The 20,671-nt window shown below is 40.7% G+C and overlaps 1 protein-coding gene across 3 annotated transcripts in view; it reads right to left on the reverse strand.

Annotated features, from left to right (window-relative positions):
* Positions 1 to 20,671, reverse strand: part of Filip1 (filamin A interacting protein 1) — a gene marked incomplete in the record, with an annotated part of 169,998 nt that overhangs the window by 44,305 nt on the left and 105,022 nt on the right. For all 3 annotated transcript variants that reach the window (XM_013505829.1, XM_013505828.1, XM_013505830.1), the window contains 2 exon segments: positions 3,265 to 3,443; positions 10,043 to 10,216. In XM_013505829.1, coding sequence (XP_013361283.1) covers positions 3,265 to 3,443; positions 10,043 to 10,216 — 353 coding nt within the window.

Genomic DNA, 20,671 nt, shown 5'->3' on the forward strand with positions numbered 1-20,671 from the left:
ACTCATTTGAAGAGAGCACTAGCCTGGTGACACACTCTGTGAGATCTTGGTGGAGCTTTGTAATTGCTTGGACTTCACCGTCTCCACCTGGCCATTGAGGGACTTGGAAGGGCTGCTCTTGGAAGTCTGGTAAGGCAGGAGCTGGGCTTTCTTGTTTACTCAAAGACTAGAATTGGTAGTGCTTGTCAAAACCTGCAGGTGATCCTGTAAGCCTGGGTCCCTTTTTGTCCTCTTTGTTTTTCCGGAGGACATGAGAAGCCCTTCCCAAGCAGGACCAAGATGGATACTGGAGCTCAGACACTGCTGGTGGCAGAGTACTTGCTCTGAGGCACACCATGCAATGCTTCTTCACCACATCCAAGCCCTGTCTTGGGTGGAGACGGCTGCAGAGTCACACACTGGCATGGAGCCTCAGCCATGCCAAGCAAGGGTGGTGAGGAGAAGACCACCTGGGCTTAGCTTAGGCTCCCTTCATCCCTTCCTCCCCTCTCACAGGAGATGCTAAAGGAAATGGTTTCCAAGCAACATTCCTGGCTCTAGTTTTTCTCACAACAGGGGCTTTTTGGGAGAACAGAAAAAAGAGTGCAAACAAAGATGCCAACAGCGGACAAAGACTCCCCCTTGGGCTCAGAGACACTGTGTCTTTCCTAGCTGTGGCCCAGCCTTCTTTGCAGGCGCCTGGCCGTGATGGCCTCAGGGTCAGCATCCCGTCAGCTCCTGTAAGCAGATCTCATTATGACTGCTTACTTCAAAAAGAGGATTTAACCCAAAGCAGATTTACCAGGCAGTTTCCAAAGGGCAGCAGAACCCCAGGCTGACCTCTGAGAAAATCTCAAAGGCTGTGCTGCCCAGGAGCTGGAGGGGGGTGGGGTGTACTGGAGGTTATCACAGAAGACTCAGATTGCAGAGGAACGTCAGAGAGGCCTGCAAGTTACCCAGATCCTCCTGGGGGCGTTTGATGTAGAGTGAAACGTCTATCATCTGAGTGTGCCACAGGTGTACCCTGGTGCTTAGTCAAGTACTGAGCTGAGGGGCCACCCCCAGAAAAAGCGCTAAACTTTAAAGCGCTTTAACCACTAAGAGTCAGAAGTCTCAGCTAAATTCTTAGCGAATGTGTGAAAGTTTGATGATATATCCCAGCCGTCTCTTTGTTATTGCCACTGACCTTATTCTATAAGAGTAAAAACAGTAGATTTAGAGATTATTTTTCACTTTTCAGGGGTTCTTAAATTCACTTGCATAAAAGTTCTACAGTTATATCCCAGTGGTGCTGTTCAAAGCATCAAAAGCCTGATAAGGTGATTTTTTTTTTAAAAGTTCCTTTATGACTTTTAATACATTCTGTATAGTACTTTGTTCAAGAGAGGTTGTTCTAGTTTAAGTGAAATCTAACACATCCCCCCAAAAGGGGCAAGAATTGGAATTGTTCATCTATAGCTGACCAACATGAAGTTAGTAGATAAATGTATCTGGGATGTGCTCACTGTATCATGAATAGAAGAGTTCTCTGAACTACAAAGTTCTCTATCACATGTTGTTATTTCAATTACTCTTACAGTGCACAAAAATTGGAGGAAAAAGAAGAAACCACAGGGATCAAAAGTCCACCACCCATACGTCCCTGCAAGCTGCTCTAACTGAATGATTGCCACCTGGCATTTAACTGGGTAGGAAATGGTAGTAAAGACTGACACCCATTTCAGAAAAAAATGGTTTACAAAGTGATAAAACACAATTCTCACAGGTGCTCTTTAACATTATCTGATTTCAGATATTTTAAAAAGTCACTATCAAATCAGTTGCTACTCCTTTACCTGACCATACTCCAATGCCAGACAACTGATTAGACGACTATTATAGATACATGTAATTTTTATTGTCTTAGCTTGTTTGCTGTATCTTTATCTTCAGATTGAAAGTTCTCAGAGATTTAAGGGGTGGGATTTATTTTTATTGGTTACCAAGAAATGTCAATCCAGATTTTCTTCTATTTATTCAAACATGAAGCTGATCAGCTTAAAAGAGCTTAAGGCAAACACAAACAAGCAATAAGTTAAACTTTATATTTTTCCTTCCTTCCTTTCTCTCTCTCTCCCTCTCTCCCTCCTTCCTTCTTTCCTTCTTTCCTTCCTTCCTTCCTTTCTTCCTTTTCCCTTCCCTCCCTCCCCTCCCTTCCCTCCTTTATTTTTCTTAGTACAACAACCATGTGGTTAGATACCCTGCATTAGCACGTGGTCAGGTCATGAGGCAGCCACTTGTTGGATAGTGTATAACACTTAAGTGTTCTCTCTTTCATTTCTCCTGCACCAACGCCAACAGTAAACGTGTTGGTAAGCATTACCCATAATTTTTTGTAAAAATCCTTTAAAAATACAATCTATTGTTTCATTTTTTAAATTTACTCTTCTTATAAAAGCTTTTTCTAGTACTAAACTAACTGAAGAAAACCAGATCTCTTTTTTGGTAACTAAATAAATGGTAAAGCTAGAGCAGATCAGGATGTTTGCCAGTAGCTCTCAGTTACAAGCCCCAAACACAGAAGCAGAGACGCTGGTAACTCAAGTCATCAGAGTTCAAAGCTTTGGTTTAAAAGACTGTGGAAGTCACAGCCGTAACCATTCAGCTGAGGGAAAGGAGCGAATAATTCAAAAGATGGTACACAAGAGTCAGTTACAAAGCTTTTCCCTTCAGGGTCTCTGCTTTGTATGTGGCAATTCCAGCGTGAGAACGGGCTTAGAGGCAAAGCATATTTGGTTTCTATTCAGTTTGGGGTTGTTTCTATTTGAAGTGTTTTAGAAGGTACCCGGCCCTTAAAAAGCTAAGCTGGTCAGATAGGCATCAAGTCATTTACACAGAACCAAACACTGAGGCTTTTTCACAGTAATATGAAGAATAAATACTGTAGGATTAACTGATGATGGCTACATTTAAGAATTCCTAAAAAGTAGATTTCAACCCCAAAGAAAAAAGGTGGATTCTTTCAAATAGAAGGCAATTCATAGGGAGGGTTTTCAAATGTAGACGCTTTATTGATCACGTTCAAATACAGGCTCCCTGGGTTTCTTCCCAGTTTTAGGAACACCCCTGCGGAAATGTGATATCCACTCACGCGCAACCCGAACACATTCACATAATAATCTCGGGTAAAAGTCTGTCTTCCTGTCTATGTCGCCACCACCCGGAAAGGGGAATTGGGCCGGGAGATGTACTATAGTGCTCCTGGTCAGACGAGGGGACAGACGGGGACGGGCGCTCATGTGTTACCTCTCCCGCTCCCGCTCCAGCAGGTTGGTGAAGTCGTCGCTCTTGCTCATGTAGTCAGAGTGCTTGTGCTTCTCAGTCTCCAGCTCATACACCGTGCGCCGGTGACACTTCTCTGCCAGCAGCAGCTGCTCCAGCATGCGGCGGTACGTCTCCTTCTGCTTCTCCTCAAGCCTGTCCAGCTGGGGAAGCAAAGTGGGAAGTGGATATTTCATTTCCCTTATATCGGACTCTAAAGAGCTGGTTTACATTTGTCCGGTGATGGATCACCTGGAGAGGAGATCACTGAACATGGTATTCTCCTTCATTTCCACCATCCCTGCCCTTTCTCTATGTCAACTGACTTCATAAATTAGTCATAATAATGCTGCAGTTTCACTTTTGGCGCTCTGGTCCTGTAAATGCATGTGTGGTCCCTAATCTTTCAGGAGAACAAACTTCCACAGTTTTAATGAGATAGCACAAAGAAAGAAACTGAAAATCATCTCTCCTGATCTCAGAAAAATTAAGATCTCAAATTTCTCCCCTGGCAGTAAGTATCATCATCATCATAATCTTTTTTTTTTTTTTAGGGCTTGCAGCTGTATGCATTTCTAGGAAAGCATATGAGGGATCCAAAGTCCTCTTTTTTCAAGAGATGCTAAATATAGGGAGGACTTTGGAACTTTTAGAAAGTACATATCTCTACCAGAGCCCTATCAAAATACTATTACAGAATTGCTTTTTCCATTTTCTTTGTCAGGGTGTCAGACCTTTAAGAGAGCATACCTTGATCATCCTTTTAGTCCCTTGTACTACACCTAGCACAGTACCTGGGACAAAGTAAGAGTTCAGTAAATGCTTACTAAAGTGGGCTAAATCTTGATTGGATTAGGCTTTCTCATCTTTGGTACTACTGAGGCTACATTATTTACATTATTCATAATATAAATTAATAATCTAAGTAGTGATCTCAATAATTATCAATATAAATAATTGAGATAATTTAGATACCAGGGATGTTTTCGGTTAGATTATTTGAGGAACTTATTGGATTGGAGAATAGTTAGCAGTATCCTGGGCCTTCCTCCTAGGTACCAGTAGCACCATCTCCAGTTGTAAATGTTTTTATCCTGACACTGTCAAATGTACCTTGGAACGAGAAATCCATCCCTATACCACTACCCACTGCTGCTGTAGTCCAAACAGACATGTTTAAGTCCTCGCTCAAACCACAATCAACTACCGAAGACCCAGTGGGGCAGTTCAGAGTGTCAGCATCAGAGCCGTTCTCCCTTAGTTTTCCATCTTTGCATTTCAGTTATGAGAAGGATTAGATATTTTCTCTGTACTTGTATGATATACTCATTGCAAATGGATCACTTCTGGGCCAAAATAAAAGAGAGGCTGCCCCCATCATCCTCAGTACCTTCTTCCCAGATTTCCACTGCCTTTGTTTAAGAACCAGCGACCAGATGGTGACGGGTGGAGAAATCCACGTTAACTGGCAGCTAACGATATCTAAAATCATTAGGGTTTGCTATATTTTTCTATCTTCTGACAAAGTTTTGTTTGTACAAGAAGCCTCCTACAGGAATAGCTCCCTATTGCAAACTATTCTCCAGAAGAACCCTCCCAAATGTCTATAAATTTGGTTTTTACTATATTTAAGGAATTCATCTAGTCTTAATGAAGCATCATCATTATCAAACATAGAGAAAGGCATCTTTTCCCACTTTTTGATCCAACCTACATCGTCATGAAATAGGACCCTCTGTTCTTGAGAGATCCTGAAGAGCATGTCCTGCCTGTTGGTTCACATCCTCCCTTTGTCCTCTCTAAGGAAGGCGGCGTAATTGGAGTAGGGAACTGGGCAGACGCAACTCAGCCTATACATTGTACTCTCAAGGACCCAACTTTCCCCCAGCATCTCTCAACCCACCCAGGAATTGTGCAGGGAAGATGGCGGCATCACTAATTGGGTGGTTGGCTGGGAAAGCCAAAGAGACAGGTGGACAGATGGAAAGGTGGGAGGCAGGCTCAGCCTTACACAGTCTGTCCACTCGGGCCCCTGACACAGCAGCTGTGGTCCTGGGCTAGGCCACTGAAGCACGTTGCTCTGTGTATGATGGTGTCTGGACCCACACCGGCACAGCTTGACCCAACCAGAATTACATTATTAGGAAAGTCATCTTTCTGTCTCAGGGCCTACATTGCTGTGGCAGTGGGGTGGGCAGCATGTTTCTCAAGCAGAACTCAGACTCAAACTATAAACTGTGGAGGCATTAGTGTAAGGATTTAGCTTTTAATTTTAAATTCTGCATGTAAGAACTTACACTGGTAGCAGTAGATCAACCGTGCCAGATACTATTTCTTGCTATTTTATTTGGAACCACTCATGCCTTAAGCTCCTAAGGGAGAACTGAGATGGCTTATCTTTCTTGGCTCTCGGTGGCTTATCCAGAGATTCTGAAGACCATCTCCCATCACTTTGGACCAGAGAGAGATTCATGTATCATACATACTGTGTATCTCACTTTTGGCTTTCAGCATCCAAGCCGTGGCTCAGCACAGAGGAATGGCTTTTATTAATGAACAGTGAAAGTGGAATGGGCATTGATTACTTTGGAAGGATAATGTCCACTTGGATAGAAGTAGAAGGAAAATTGCATGAGATCATCATAAAGCCAAAGGCCAACATTTTACTAAGCAAAGAGTGTACCTGGAAATCTTCTAAGGCATCAAGTTGTCAGAGCAGTGCAAAGACTGGAGATGGGAAACAATTTCAGTATGGTTAGGTAAAAGGATCACCGTCAGGATGTGGTCTAAGCTCTGTTACCTACAGAGAAGTATTGAGGAATCCAGGAAGACAGACATCAGTTAAAGAGGAAATACAAAGCCTTAAAAATGGGAAAAGGGAAATGGATCTAAGTGCTAACAATGATGGGGCCAGACAAAGGTAGATGTTTAATCACTGCTGAATCAGAATGAATAGCCAGAGTTAATGGGGGTGCAGAGTACAGAGCAGTGTGAACCCCAGGAAACAACTAAGGAGCACACTACAGATCTCCAGAGTCTTTCATGAGATCACCTCGGGCCTTTCCCTGAGGATTACAATAGCTTTTCAAATCAGTTATACAAAATATAAGCAGCTTTAAGAAATACAATCTGGGAAGATGAGAATAAGATATATGAAGCATTGTTTGGTGAGTTCCAAGGTGTCAGCTACTATAAGTAGAGGCGCTGGTATTGCTCAGGGCCTAACTGAACATGCGCAAGAAACTTTGGTACAGAAGGAAACAGGAGGCAAACAAAAGGGGATCCATGCAGGAAAACAGCAGACAAGTCTAAACACAGATTTGCTATGATACGAAAGGCCTCTCCATGCGGGCATCCACATCAAGGACAGAAAAGCACATACAACTGGTGTGAAGCAAATGGTCCTGGCCAACTCTGAATACCTTGATCTTGCACTTCTCATGGGGGAGAACACACAGTAAGAATTTGGAGGCCATATTTGAAAATAAATGTCAGGCCTGAAGGGAAGCAGAAGCAAGCAAATGAATTAAAATCCCTCTGAGATGCATAAAGCAGAAATGGAGAAAGGGACCACATAAAGAAAATGGTTAAAATGCCAACAATAAGCAGACGAAAACAAATCAGCTGAGCCTTCCGACCACATTTGTTTCAGCGGCGGGAAATGTGTTTGTTGCCTGAGTATGATGGGTTGCTCAAGGACTAGAAAATTCAGATTTAAGGGAAGGCTTGCCGGAAATGGTGGTGCACTTGGAAGTCTGAATCAGGAGAGTGATGCCTGCAGAGTAAGTTTAAAACCAGCCGGGACATAGTGCAAGACCCTGACTCAAAAACAAAAACAAACAAAACCAGAGAGAAGACTTAGTTCTGAGGAAGTGCACTGCCTGGCTCCTCCCTGGGCCTGAGTCACATAGGCTTCAAGGGAGTCATTTTTTAAAGAAATGGATTTCTTAAGCCTGTACATAGAAGATGAGAAAAAAATGGGATTAGAGTGGTTTTAAATACACAAGTGCAAAAGGAGAGCACCGAAAGTAAGAGGTATGCCCTGAGAAAGCCACCCCTATAAGTTCTAAGACCTTGCAAAAAGACAAGTATGCTTGAAATGTCATTCACTGAAGGCCAAGATAAGGCATGCAAACACCCTCCCACTGACCTGGGTCACATTATTCCCTGTCCTCGCTAACCTTTTGATGGTAACAGGCTCTGTCTGATGCGAACACCTGCCCCAGGTATCCAGGACCTTATCGTAGCTGAAGACATTCTCTATCCTTTCCTCAAAGGTGCCCAAGTATCTTCTTTGATCTTGCTAAGAGCAACATGGGCCTCTGCTATACTGGGTACTAAGGTCAAAGAATGTAATGTTACTTGAAATAAATTGATTTTGGAGCTCGGGACTTTATTATCTATGTATAAATGTATGAGTATGAATTGGTACTATGATAATTGCATGTGTCCTAATAAATCTTTGGATTACTTTAAGTAAAAAAAAGATATAGGGACTCTAGGATGTATTAATGTAACTGTGAAGTGCTAATGATGTAAGTTTGTTTTCCTGAAGGGGAAAACAGAAAGTTTCCAGATAATCAATTGAGAGCTCTCTGGCTGAGACTGAGCAGAATAAGAAATTGGAAGGTAAGAAACCAAAACTTTAGTTTTTCTTGGAATTTTGCTTGTGAATTATGACCTATGATATTCAGGACTTTAGTGTACAACAAAGTTCAAGGATTTAATATTTGCTACTTAGTTTCTCTCCAAGGGAGAAAGAGCCACTGCGGCGGGTTCATGATTACCCTCTGGTGGATGCTACTGGAAACCTAACTGGGCCTAACTTGGTGTGGAAATTGTAATGAGCAGTGACTTGGGGGGCTTGAAGTACAATATGGCTTTTAGGAGCAAGAGGCAGACTACTTGCTTGTGGTCCCAGGAACCTCATGGAACACTGATGTCTTGGGGTTTCCATTTTGTGATCCCGGAAGTAAGACTGCTCCTGCATAACAAGAACTTGATTGTTCATACCAAAATCTGTAGATGGTGGAAGAAAACCTTTTCCCTAGCGTTCTGTTTCTCTCATGAGACAGGCCTTCATCGGTAGTACTAGGCACAATGCTGTCTTTCCCTCTCCCTCCTCACTCACTTCTACCCAGGGGAAGAAAGACCCTTTGGATTGTTGAGAGGAGAAAGGAACAAAGAAGCTTGCCCAGAACAAGAAGCTTGCCAATTCCAGAACAAATAGGGAGTGTTTCTGCTCTGCTCCTCTGACCATAGGAGGAATAGCTGGTCAGGTCTGTCTTCTGAAGGTAGTTCAGAAACCCTCTCTGTGGACCAGAACTCAGTGGGCTGAAGGCAAGGAGGCTGAGTATGTGAACTCTGTAAACCCGCTTCTCCCTTTGAGGGTCATCCCAATCTCTAGCCATGGGAGAAAAGAATGAAGGAGCCCTAAGGAGACCATTTATCCAAGTTGAGTTCTCCAATCCTGGTTATTATTTTCTTTACCTCTATGTGTCTTTTTCACTCCTCAGATCTTTCCCTTCAGAACCAGTTAAGGCTATGAACAATTATCATCTCAAATCCTAGCAAACACTGTCCTGATGGCTAATATTTTTTGACTATGTGCCTGTGCCATACATGATGTTAAGAACTTTGTAAGCATTGCTCCATTTAATCCTTAAAACAACTCTGTGAGATGTGCAGTGGTTTCTCCCACCTCACACATGAAGGATCTGATCTTTTGAAGAGTTTATGTGACCTGCAGCAAGCCATGCACAGGTGGTAATGGTAGCTCCCAGCCATGGAAGCAGACCCATCCTTCTGACTGCGTCCTGCTACATCATCATCTCATCATTTTAAAAAAAGATAAGACTAGAACCCCAGTTTACCTTTGTTGCATAAATTAGACAATTGTGGGAGCATCACTCCAGATTTGGACACTATCAAAATGAGATCTTGTCTCAGATATGTCCAACTGAGTTGTTCCACAGGCTTGATGTAACTTAAAGGTTCAATTTTTAGTAGGGTGATTCAACTTTTAATTTCTATATTATTTTTATTCATAATACTAGTATCTTAGCTATGAATTTTTATGTGAATTGTGAAGAATCAGTGTGGATTTACAATGATTCAGATTCACAAGCTAGTACCCTAATTTGGCATGGAACTTCTGCTACGATGTGAGAGTTTTAAAATGTGGTAGCATGGGTAAATTAATAACAATCCATAGTTCCTAACACAATTTTGTATAAAAATGATTAGATTCAGCCCTAATAGAATTCTTTTCATCTTAAAGGATTGCCCTAAGTGTTTCATTGGTATTGTTCCTCGATTATTATAGCTACTCATATAAAACCTTTTAAATTATGACACTCTTTAAGATACCAGAAAAGAGTGGCTTTATAACCATAAATATAAAAAATAAAATCAATTTAATTATAAGCTACCAACTTGATAAGAATTCTGACAATTCAGTGTTAAAACAGATGAGTGCTTCAAATTTTTACACACATTTCTTAGAGAGTAAAGCAAGAATATACAGCAAGAGCATATAACTATCATAGTCAAATGGAAAAATTTTTTGAACTTGAATCATATTTAAGCTTCTGAAATTATCATTGAAACTTACCCATTCTAACCTTTCAATTAGTTATATTTTAATATTATAGAAATGTACTGTAAAAAAATTTGCCTTTGTAAGAAAATGCTGAACTCTATGAATAGGCACCTATGTCCCTGTGGTTTCCTTCTAAGGAGACTCGTTGGTGTTACACCTTACCTCTGAGATGGGTTTCTCATAGACATCTTCCCCTATGGACTTCTCCTGCGCCAGGATGGCATCTCGGTGCAGGACCCGAAGCACCTTCTCTGGCTCTGCAGATCCATAATGAGCTTCCAGAGCCTCAGGCTTGGTTTTCTCTGTCTTCAGCATGTGGATCACATCTTCTCGGGCCTGTGGTAGGAAGTGCAGCGAGGTCAGAGAGTTAATCACTTAAATCACACACTAGGCTCACAAGATCAGCCTGGAGCTCACTGAATTGACTCCCACCTTTCAGGGCTATCAGCAAATTCACTGAGGATTCTGCTCTTATTTTTTACCAACGGTAGACTGGCAAGCAGATATTCTGCTTCAGGTTGCTAGGAAGCAGGCAAGTAGAAAAAGAGGTTGTGCTAATATTAACCACACAAAAATTGCTTGATCTGAGTAGCAGTGATTTGGGAGAGGCCAGGACAGCGCTGGTCCTGGGATCCCTAATCTGCTCCACTGCACACGAGGTCAATGACAATGTAAAATCTTCTAGTTTTCTATTTATGCTTTCAATGTTTTATCTAAATCTCATGTGAAGGAAAATCCTCCCCCCTCAATTCTGTAGCTCTGTGTTAATTGTAGTTAGCTATAACTCCCTGCATAATTGACAAATACCCTTTATTAGTGCCTTCCTGTTTCTCATCAAATAATTCATTTCACACAGGAACACATGGCTATGAGCGCATACTGTGCCGGGTGGAGCTTTATAATCTAATGTGTTCAGGCTGAAGGAGAAATTTTACCCTTTTAACATCCAGAATGCTACCATGTGAGTCAGGTTGGTGAGATTATAGCTGTTGTTTTAATTTCTTGGCACAACTAAGATCTTTCTGAAGCTCTGGAGAAAACCATGATTGTAGGTTTTGTACCGCATTATCTTTGGTCTTCATCACATAACACGAATACATCTGGGTGTACTTTTTCCTGGTTAGAAGTTATACTGTTTCTAGTCATGATGAAGTTGACATTCGCTGAATGTACTCTCATCTGGGCATGTATGTGGAGCTATTTTTCCAGCACTGGTGATGAGTTACATATTCTGACTTCATTCCAACTTGTACTAAAGAACAAACTGGCTGGCAGCAAAGTTTTAGTCTATGACAGTGGACTAGAATTTGCTCCTGTATTAATGCTAACTATGGATTTGAAACAATAAACCTGGATCATTATGATGGCTGCCTAAACAAGAGAGCAACCACTAATGCTATATTTACAATGTGACCAGATAAAGCTTGTTTCTGGAGGTCTCCCACTTTTATTGCATTTTCCATCTCCAAATAAATCTAATTCCAGATGACTAAAGACTGATTTACTTCTGAGACATCAATGAACTGGAATTTGCGCATTTTAGTGTCTCTGCCTTATACACATGTGCTCACTTAAAGACAAAAATGGAAAATACGAATTATGAAGAATCTAGTGATATGGAATGATAGTGATATTGTTAAGGTCAGAAAATAGGTTAATGAAAGGCAATGGGTCTGTCTCTTTGCAGAGGAAATGATGGAAGCATTGTCTCAGGGTCAGGCCTGTCTGCACAATGTCTTAGCGCAGTTACAAAAGGGTACCTGCTTAATCAAGATGACACAGCCCTGAATCAGGGTGCAACTTATCTGGTGAGAGAAGAGCAGGTATAACTCTCTACTGTATATGGCGGTCCTGTACCAAAGGAGCTGCAAGGTATGCACATTACTACTGGCTTTAGGTGAGGTAGGGTTCCGATGTTCACAGCTCACACAAGTGAACACAGACACATCTTCCAAAGAAATTGTTCTCAACACTGGCTGCACTGGAGCCTCCTGAGGAACTTCAAAAACATCTAAATGCCCAGGCCATCCTAGACCACCTACATCCAAATCTCTGAGAGACGGATTCATACATTGGTACCTTTTAGAAGTCCTAGATGATTCCAGGGTTAAGATTACTATGCCCACTGTCAGGACACACTGAGTGTGTTCTCTAAGGGTTCATGTGCTGGGAGCTTGGTTCCCGTTGTGATTATGAAAAGTGGTAGAAGTTTAAAAGTTCAGATCTAGTGGAAGGTAATTAGGTCATTGATGATCCTGTCAGACACTGGTGTAGTTCTCCCAGGACCCTGGCTAGTCTCTGAGAGACCAAGCTGTACAAAATAACAAGCTGGCCCCTGGATCTCTCTGGCCTCCTGTCTCGTCCTGTGATGGCTTGCTCCCTCTCTCTCACACACTGTTCTGCCTGGTGCCATCCATCATGCTGTGGTACAGCCAACAGTGCACTCACAAGAGGTCAAGCTGATGGGCAACCTGTCTGGTACCTCCAGCCTTGAAAACTGTCAGCTGAATGCATCTCCTTTCCCTATAAAGCACCCAGTCTTGGGCATTTTGTTACTAACATACTCTTCGATTAAGAGACATAGCAACTACACTTAGAATGGTGCTATAGCCTTTCTTCTTTATGTCATGCTCACACCTGAAGTCAACCTTTTGCTTTGGCCAAACTTCATCTTGAAAGAAGAAATAGAATTATTAACTTATGGAATGATGAGGAAGAAAAGTTTAGAATCACATTTGAAAGTAAAAAAAATGGGGATAATAGAAGGTTGCCCAACTGGAACTCTCCACAACAAACTTCCATCTTTTTCCTCATCTCTAAATCAGAGGAAGTAAGTGGTGTCTTGTAAAACTCACATTTTAGCATGTGAACTACAAAGACTTATAGGGAAGAAATAAAATGTACTGTCTTGTGAAAATAAATTGAAATTAAAGATAATACAGAAGAATGTATTGCTATTTGTATAATAAATTGAGATATTGATTCAAAGCAAAATGTAAATATTTCACATGTTCTGCTCCCCTGCTCTCTAAAAAATATTATAGTGGATATGTTTAAAAAGAATAAAAATAGAACTCAAATTCTTCAGAAAAGAAATCATTATAAAAGCTTAAAAAATAGATTAGATCATATATAACTTTGATAATTAAAAATACATCTGAAACACCAGAAGGAGAAACACTAAAATCTTTGGTAGTGAGATTAAGGGCTATTTTTATCCTCTTTTTGTTGATATGTATTTTCTGAACTTTTTATGGTGAATATATAGTTAATTTTATAAAAAAGAAACAAAGTTGTACTTTTATAATGAAAGAAGAAATACTTTATTATTTCTACTTCACATAAGTGAGACAAAAGAAATAGTTTAGTAGAAAGTTCTATTTCATATATCTGATGCTAAAAAGGCCACCTTCATTCTGGCTATAGATAACTCTGTGCACCTGTCTCTGGGATCTATCAAAGGATGACCTAAAACCAAACTGCACAAAGATTATACGATAACCTCTTGGTATGATAACCTCTTGGGCATTGTCTTGATACCTTTTAGGACTGTTTACAGTAATGAATCCAGGGGTAGAACAGCCGCTAAAGTGGGAAAGTATGCTAATAACCAGGTGGTGTAGGGAATACAGGTTTTCCTGCTGATATTTATTCTGATTTAGTTATATTTAGAGCTGGATAGCTGAAAGAACCACAGCTGAACTACTTACAAAGGATATTCTGAAAACGTGTTTGTCTCTAACTATGGGTGAAAATAATCAGAAAGTGGCTGCATCAAATAGTCTTGAGTATAAATTGCACTACTAGTTAATACAAGATTACACATCCTGAGCATAGAAGAACTCAAATAAATTTTAAAGCTCTCAGGAAAACAAAATTTGAATTAAAACACGAATATAATCACATTCATGGTATAGTAGGACAAGCCCAGTTTTAAAGACATGCAAAGTTAATTTCCAATTCTACCTGTTCTGTACAGTTTATGAAAGTTGCTAACAATGCCTTGGCCTAATTCTATAAAATAGGATCATGATAACATCCTTACAGGATAGTTGTTAGGATAGATTCAAATATAAAATGCATACTACAGAGCTTGGACAAAGTAGATGGAAATCAAGCAGTAACAATTTGATTTCTGTTGGGTTTCCAATTGTTAGATGACTTTAGGCATACAGGAAGGAAAGGAATTTTCTAAGATATATTTTTCCCTAGCCAAGTATAAAATGTAAGACTGTAAGTGTTTAACTGTCTATACATTTCACAATTTACTTTTATGGATGCTTGTTTCCATGCATTATTTAATCTCCTTGACTCAGTTTCCTGTAAAGGAGGGATACTAATGCCTCTATGTCATAGGGATTTTGTTAGGCTCTAATAAAGTAACATAAATAAAATGCTTTGGACACTGTAAACAGGTAGCCATTTCAGTGCAGTAATTTAAGCTATTCAGTTTAAACCTATGTAAATATTATTGGTATTTATGGTTTTTACCAAATCTTTCTGATTCTCTTAGAAGATATCTTCTATTGTTCCAACTGATATGAAATATCTATTACTTGTTACTAAAAATCTACTTATGCTTGACCTATATTAATTGTAATGTGCTGCATATACTACATGTTTATTCTTAGTTTAAGTATGCTAGACCAGTAGGGGCAAACCTACAACATGTGTGTCACAGCCAGCTGTTTGTTATCATTGAAAGCTCTAAAATGTTTGTCACATTGTACTAGACTCCAATTACCAAAGATAGTCTAACATGATGTAATACTGTGATTATATATTTACAACTATGTTATTTACCATGAACTTATTCCAAGCTTTTTAAGTGCTACAATAATAATCATGGAAGAAATAACAATGCTGTCTTTAAATTCCTGTTATTTATATAGTTTAATATAGTAAATCAATAATTAATATTGTACCTTTTTACTGAATGGATTAATGAGGATGACTATGTGATCACAATACGTTTCTTCACTACTCCAGATGTACAATTCAACCTATATACAAAGGTACATTTTTGAGATAAAACCATTTCACATTTCCAGTTTGAGAAACTTGCTGATTTTTCTACACAAGTATGAAATTCCAATCTCAGAAAGCTCGGCATTCTTAAACTTTATTTTCACACAAAAGCTTAATCAAAAGCAAGTGTCTAGGAGCTGGGGATTTAGCTCAGCGGCAAAAGCGCCTGCCTGGCAAGCGCAAGGTCGTGAGTTCGGTTCCCGGTACCGGAGAAAAACAACAACAACAAAAAAAACAAAAGCAAATGGCTAAAGTTGTGGGGTCCTGGGGAGCCCCTAGAGAGACCATGTAAAATGACCCAGGGAGAAGAATGCCTTGAAGAGGGTTCTCAAACTGAGCTGCCTTCTTCTGCCCAAGAGAAGGAAGGGGACTCAAAGAAAGACAGTGAAAATGTTTTTTTTTTTTTTTTTTGCTCTTGCTGATGTGGGAGAACACGCAGAGATCAGGGCATAGGTACAGACACTTATTTTCTTGACAAGACCCAACTCCTCTTTGCTGTGGAAAAGACCCAGTGGGGCCAAGGGTTGTCCATTGGCAGTATAAGGAGCTTGTTCCAAACATGTGGTGGCAGCAAAGAGCTGCTCTGTGGAGGCTCATCAAAGGTGAGCATGTGATTCATCTTATAAAGTCCAGGGCAGGCATCCGGGCTTTGTTAGGAAAGCAGGGGTCAGGGGAGACAGAGTAAAAATAGGTCCAAACGAGCTGAATCCAATCAGTCACTCAAATATTTGTACATGTTTACTTTGTGCAATGCATTGTATTTGTTATGAGACATTTAACTGCATCCTCAGGAATTCAAATCTGGAGAGATATAGACAATTAAAGGGCTTTGCAATATGATATAATAAGGGAGGAAATACCGGGAGCCAAGAAGTTCAGCTAGAAGAACACCTGACTTGAATCTGAACTAACAGAGGAAGCTTCTTGGAGGAAGTGCCCAGAAGTCTCACAATGAATACGTGAGCCAGAGAAAGAAAGGACGAGGTAAAAGGAGTGTTCCAGGCCAAGGGAGACTGTCTACAAAGGCCAAGTAGATTTAGATCCATGGGATGGTGCAATACGAGTGATAAATGCACGAAAAGCCCTGAAAATCATACAGTTAATTTTTATTTCTCATGGGGCAGACTGAAGCTTTGGAGTTATTAAGCAGCAGGGAAGGGACATGGTCAGAATTGAGTCATGGGAAGATCACTCTTGTGCTATGTGAAAAGCAGAGATTCTAAATCAGCCAGTCGGTGCATTCCAAGAACTGTGTTTTGAAACATCTCTGTTAGTGGTTCTCAAGCATGGCTGCATGTGGAAATCACCGCTGTAGGACAGGCAGGCCAATTCAGCATTAAAAGCACGTAAACAGTCTCAGGGTTAGCTCAAGGTTCGCAGCAGCAGCATCTGATTCCCTATTTTACCAGTCACACTGACCTTGCTTTACCAAACAAGTATGGTCAGTTCAGACCAGCAGTCTAAACCAGGAGAGTCCTTGGGGACAGTAGGAACTGCTCACCAGTTATGGACTAATGAGGGCCACCAACTGTCCCAGTTTTCCTGGTATAAGGGGAGCAGAGTCGTGGGAAGCTGGACTTTTCGAAAATCAGGGACAGCCCTAGCAAATTGAAACACACTGGTCACCCTATGGAGAATACCAAGTGAGAAGGAGACTGGATACTCCGTATTCCATATCTCTGCGTGGAGTAGGGCAGCTATAAATGGTCTTGCTACGGACAGGAGCTGAATTTTAAAACTTAGCTTTCTTTAAAAGTAAAATGTCATTATTGATTATTTTGCCTGGTGATAATTTTCACTATATTTTAAACTTGCTGAATTTTTCAATATTTGGGGAAAAAAACATAATGAGTAGGAAAGAATGCGTAGTTCTTATGTCCTCCTGACATAGCTCTTTCTATACTTCTAAAAGGGGGATCTGTGACTCTGGGAGCACAGAACAGAATGACGGTAAGCCTTGGACCCTGAAGAGAAACGGTGCCTTCTGCTGAGGCACTGTGCTTACTGAAAGCCTTGACGTAAGTGCCAAGTAGTTTAAAATGTTTTCAGAATGTTAATACAGTTCATTCACTTTAACTGACCTAAAATACTCATATTTACGGGGTACCATGTGAGCTTTCAATACGTGTATCTGTTATGTTCCAATTAGGGTAAGTATATCTGTCTCCCCACACATGTATCATTTTTTTCTGGTGGAAACATTCAAAATCTTTTATTTTAGATTTTTTGGAATATATAGTACAGTGTTTAAAAATCTATAGACATCCTACTGATGAATAGAACACCAGAATTTATAACTCCTAACTATAACTTGGTATCTGTTACCTACCTTTTCTCATCCCAGAATATTTAATATAATTTTAATATGTATCAGAGTGTTTAGGCAAAAAACACAGACTTAAAAAAAATTCCTAGAGGCAGACAGCTTGGGATAGACTCCTAGCTATGCCACCACGACCCCTGGCATGGTGGTCCCGCACCGCTAAGCCTGCCCCTGCCTAATGACACTGAGCACTTGAAACCATGCATTCCCGCAAAAGCTGTTGACTTTTAAGAGGAATCTATCTTGAGGTAAAAATAAATCTGCTCTTCTGCTTATGAAAGACCCAGAATGATATAGTCCCCAAACACTGTCACTCCGTTGTATTATTTAGTTAACTGATTAAATAGGGCTCTACTACTATGGTAGGGAAGGAGCCCTAAAAGAAATGGCCTTGGAAGATTGCCTATTCCCCCCCTGTATATGCCTCCCCAGCCTGAGGACCTAATTTCTCTGTATCTATCTACAGAAGGGAATTTATTAGTTTACATGTCTGTTTCCTTAGGCCGCGGTGAGGACTCAAAGAGTGCAGGCTACATGATAGGCACTCAATAAATACTTGCTGATTTTTTTTAAAAGAGTACAATTAAATGATGTGAAGTCAGAAAGGGCTAAATTGAAATTTTCACAACCTTAGCTGCTTACCTTTTTCAAAAGATTTAAACAATTACATTTTGTTAACCTCTTTTCTCTTTCATCTGATATTTTCATCTACAGTTTAGAAGACACTTTGTTCTTCTTAAGTTTATTCCAAAAAGAAAATATGTAAACTAAAAAAAGAACAACAGTACATTTCCCCAGAATGTTGAAACAGGACGTGGACTCTCTTTAAATCTCATGCAAACTGTATTATACTATTTACCCTAGTTACACAAATACTAATACTATAAATGGATTAAAAGAAAAACATGCAATGTATAATGTTATTAGTTACTTTACAGAAATTAAACTCATTTTCTCCTGAATGTTAAAAAGCAGAGTTAACATCATTAGCAGTACAGCATACAAGGAGAACATTCAGACATGGCTAGTTTAAAAGGCCATTGGAGCTGAAAATGTGACTTTTGGTTTTTCTGGAAAAATTTTTCTCTACAACTGTATGGTCAATAGTAGCCTAAAACTCTCTATAGATCTTAATCATTAGAGACTAGTACTTCACACTAGACATTGTTAAGGTTTATGTAGATGTCCCCAAGAGCCTTATGTGGGGCCTTGGGAAAGAGACTGAGTTGGGGGTGCTATGCCCACTTGCTGTTAGGAGGTGGTTTTACATTACGCACTTGATCTTAGCCAAAAGGCCAAGAAGCAATAGGAGGTGATTTTACATTATGTAAAAATGGTAAGTTTTACATTATGTAAATTTTACCACAATTTTTATTTTTTATTTTTAAATTTTCACCCCACTATGAAGTTCAAGTGGCCTCAAACACCGACCTTCCTACCCCTACCTCCCCAGTGCTGGGGGTATAGTCATGTGCCACCACTCCTGGCTTACCCCAAGTTTTGCAAGATTCAAAGTAACTTGTTTACCTCCAAAAAGTTCAAGTAGGAGAAGAAAATTAAAATTATCCCCAATCCTCTCCCTGGAGATTATAATTTTTTAACAAAAATAAAAATACCGTGTAAAAAACTTTAAAAGTATAGTGGTATTTCCTTGCGATTAATCATCTAAATGTGACCATCATCCGTAGATTTAAGTGCATTTTTGTTACTTAAGTGGTTTCCTTCTTTTTTTTTTTTTTCTTTGCACACATTGGGATATTAATAGTAAAACAGCTGCTGTGTCCTGCATTAGAAATTAGATAAGGTCACCGGTTCCCTCATGCTGTGATCCCAGTGTATAATTTCTTCAATTCCAAAGTCGGCAAGCTCTTTGTTCAGGGTTGACAAATAAAGACCCTATTATCAACTGCCCACTTCCAAGTGAAATCAGCAGATGGGGTCCAGCTTTCTGGAGTCAGATGAGAAGATGAACTCTTGCGAAGGAAGGAACAGTCATTACTGAGGCACAACCTGAGGAAGTTTCGTGGTTGTTTATGCAGCTCAGTACATTTAATCCTCTCAACATAAATCAGCCAGACAAGATCGAGATCAGGCATCTCCGGCACAACTCTGCCTATTTGGCCAAATTCTGCTCACCTCCTTCCCTTCCCTGTGCTTGCCTCCTTTCCAGCTGCTCACTCTCTAGAAGGCATTCTTCTAGCTCGGCTGAAATTCTTCATGTAATCCTGTCTGGGGGCTGACCGCAGGGTGGCCCTGCCACAGAGCTAAGGACTCATCCCGAGGGAGGAAGGGCACCGTTTTTTGGCGGAGGACAATGGAGCAGGGGCAGAAGGGCAGGGTGAGTCTCAGGGCAGCACCTTGCCTGGCCCCAGACTCCGGCCTGGCTCAGCCCTCCACCCATGCCTGAGGCGGGGAGGTAGGCTGTGGATTGCAATGAACAACCCCCTGAAAGCCGGAGGAACCAGAGACTTAGAATTCAAGGCATCACAGCCTCAGCGGGATAGGAGATGGGGAGGAGCGGTGCGCTGTCCCGTGCATTGTGCTCTCTGTGCAGACGGCCAGGGCAGCTTCGGAGGAGGCCAGGTCCTTGCTCCGTGACAGCCCGGGCCCAGGGGCAGCAGGAGGGGGGCCACACGGCGAAGGCAGTGGTGTGACGGCCCCGGGGAGCCTGGAGAGGAAGGTTGGGGGCCTGACAGGAAGGGAGCGAGAGCTTGATAAAGACTTTGATCTTATTTTTATCTTCAGGCTGGTGAGAGCTGAGAAATATGGGTAGTGCTTTTTCAAAAGGGAGACTATTTTAAGTAAACACGATAAACTAAATTGTCCCCGTAGAATTTATACGCGAGGCTTACCTGAATCTGGTACGGTTGAGGTCCTATGGGTTTGCTGTGCTTTCTGATCTATTCATGTGAGCTGCTAACCTAAAAATTTCTGTTTGTAACATACATTTGACTAACTTAGCAACACTTCAGCTTAGTGTTATTGAAAAACAACAACAGTCTCAGCCGTTCTGAACACAAAGGGAATGTCACACGGGGTAGTATGAAAAAGTCAAGAGTCAGTATTTTAAATCATTTTCAGGTTTGGGAATGAGATGCATCCTCATACATGTTACAAAACTTTACTTTTTTTTTTTTTTTTTGGTTTTTCTCCGGTACCAGGAACTGAACTCACGACCTTGCGCTTGCTAGGCAGGCGCTTTGCCACTGAGCTAAATCCCCAGCCCCACAAAACTTTACTTTAAAAAATATAACATACAGGAGTTAATATCTTTTTGAAAACTCAAGGTGGTTGTAAATATCAGTTTTCTGAGGTACTGAAGACATGCGTTGCTGGTAGTTCCTGAGCTATCACTTTTTGTCTTTTGTAAAACACAAGTTCCTAATGTAAAGTTATAGCTAGATTTTTGTTTGCTTGCTTGCTTGTTTGTATTTTTCTGA

This window comes from Chinchilla lanigera, unplaced genomic scaffold, assembly GCF_000276665.1.
Source record: "Chinchilla lanigera isolate Chin_1 unplaced genomic scaffold, ChiLan1.0 scaffold00101, whole genome shotgun sequence".
NCBI lineage: Eukaryota > Metazoa > Chordata > Mammalia > Rodentia > Chinchillidae > Chinchilla > Chinchilla lanigera.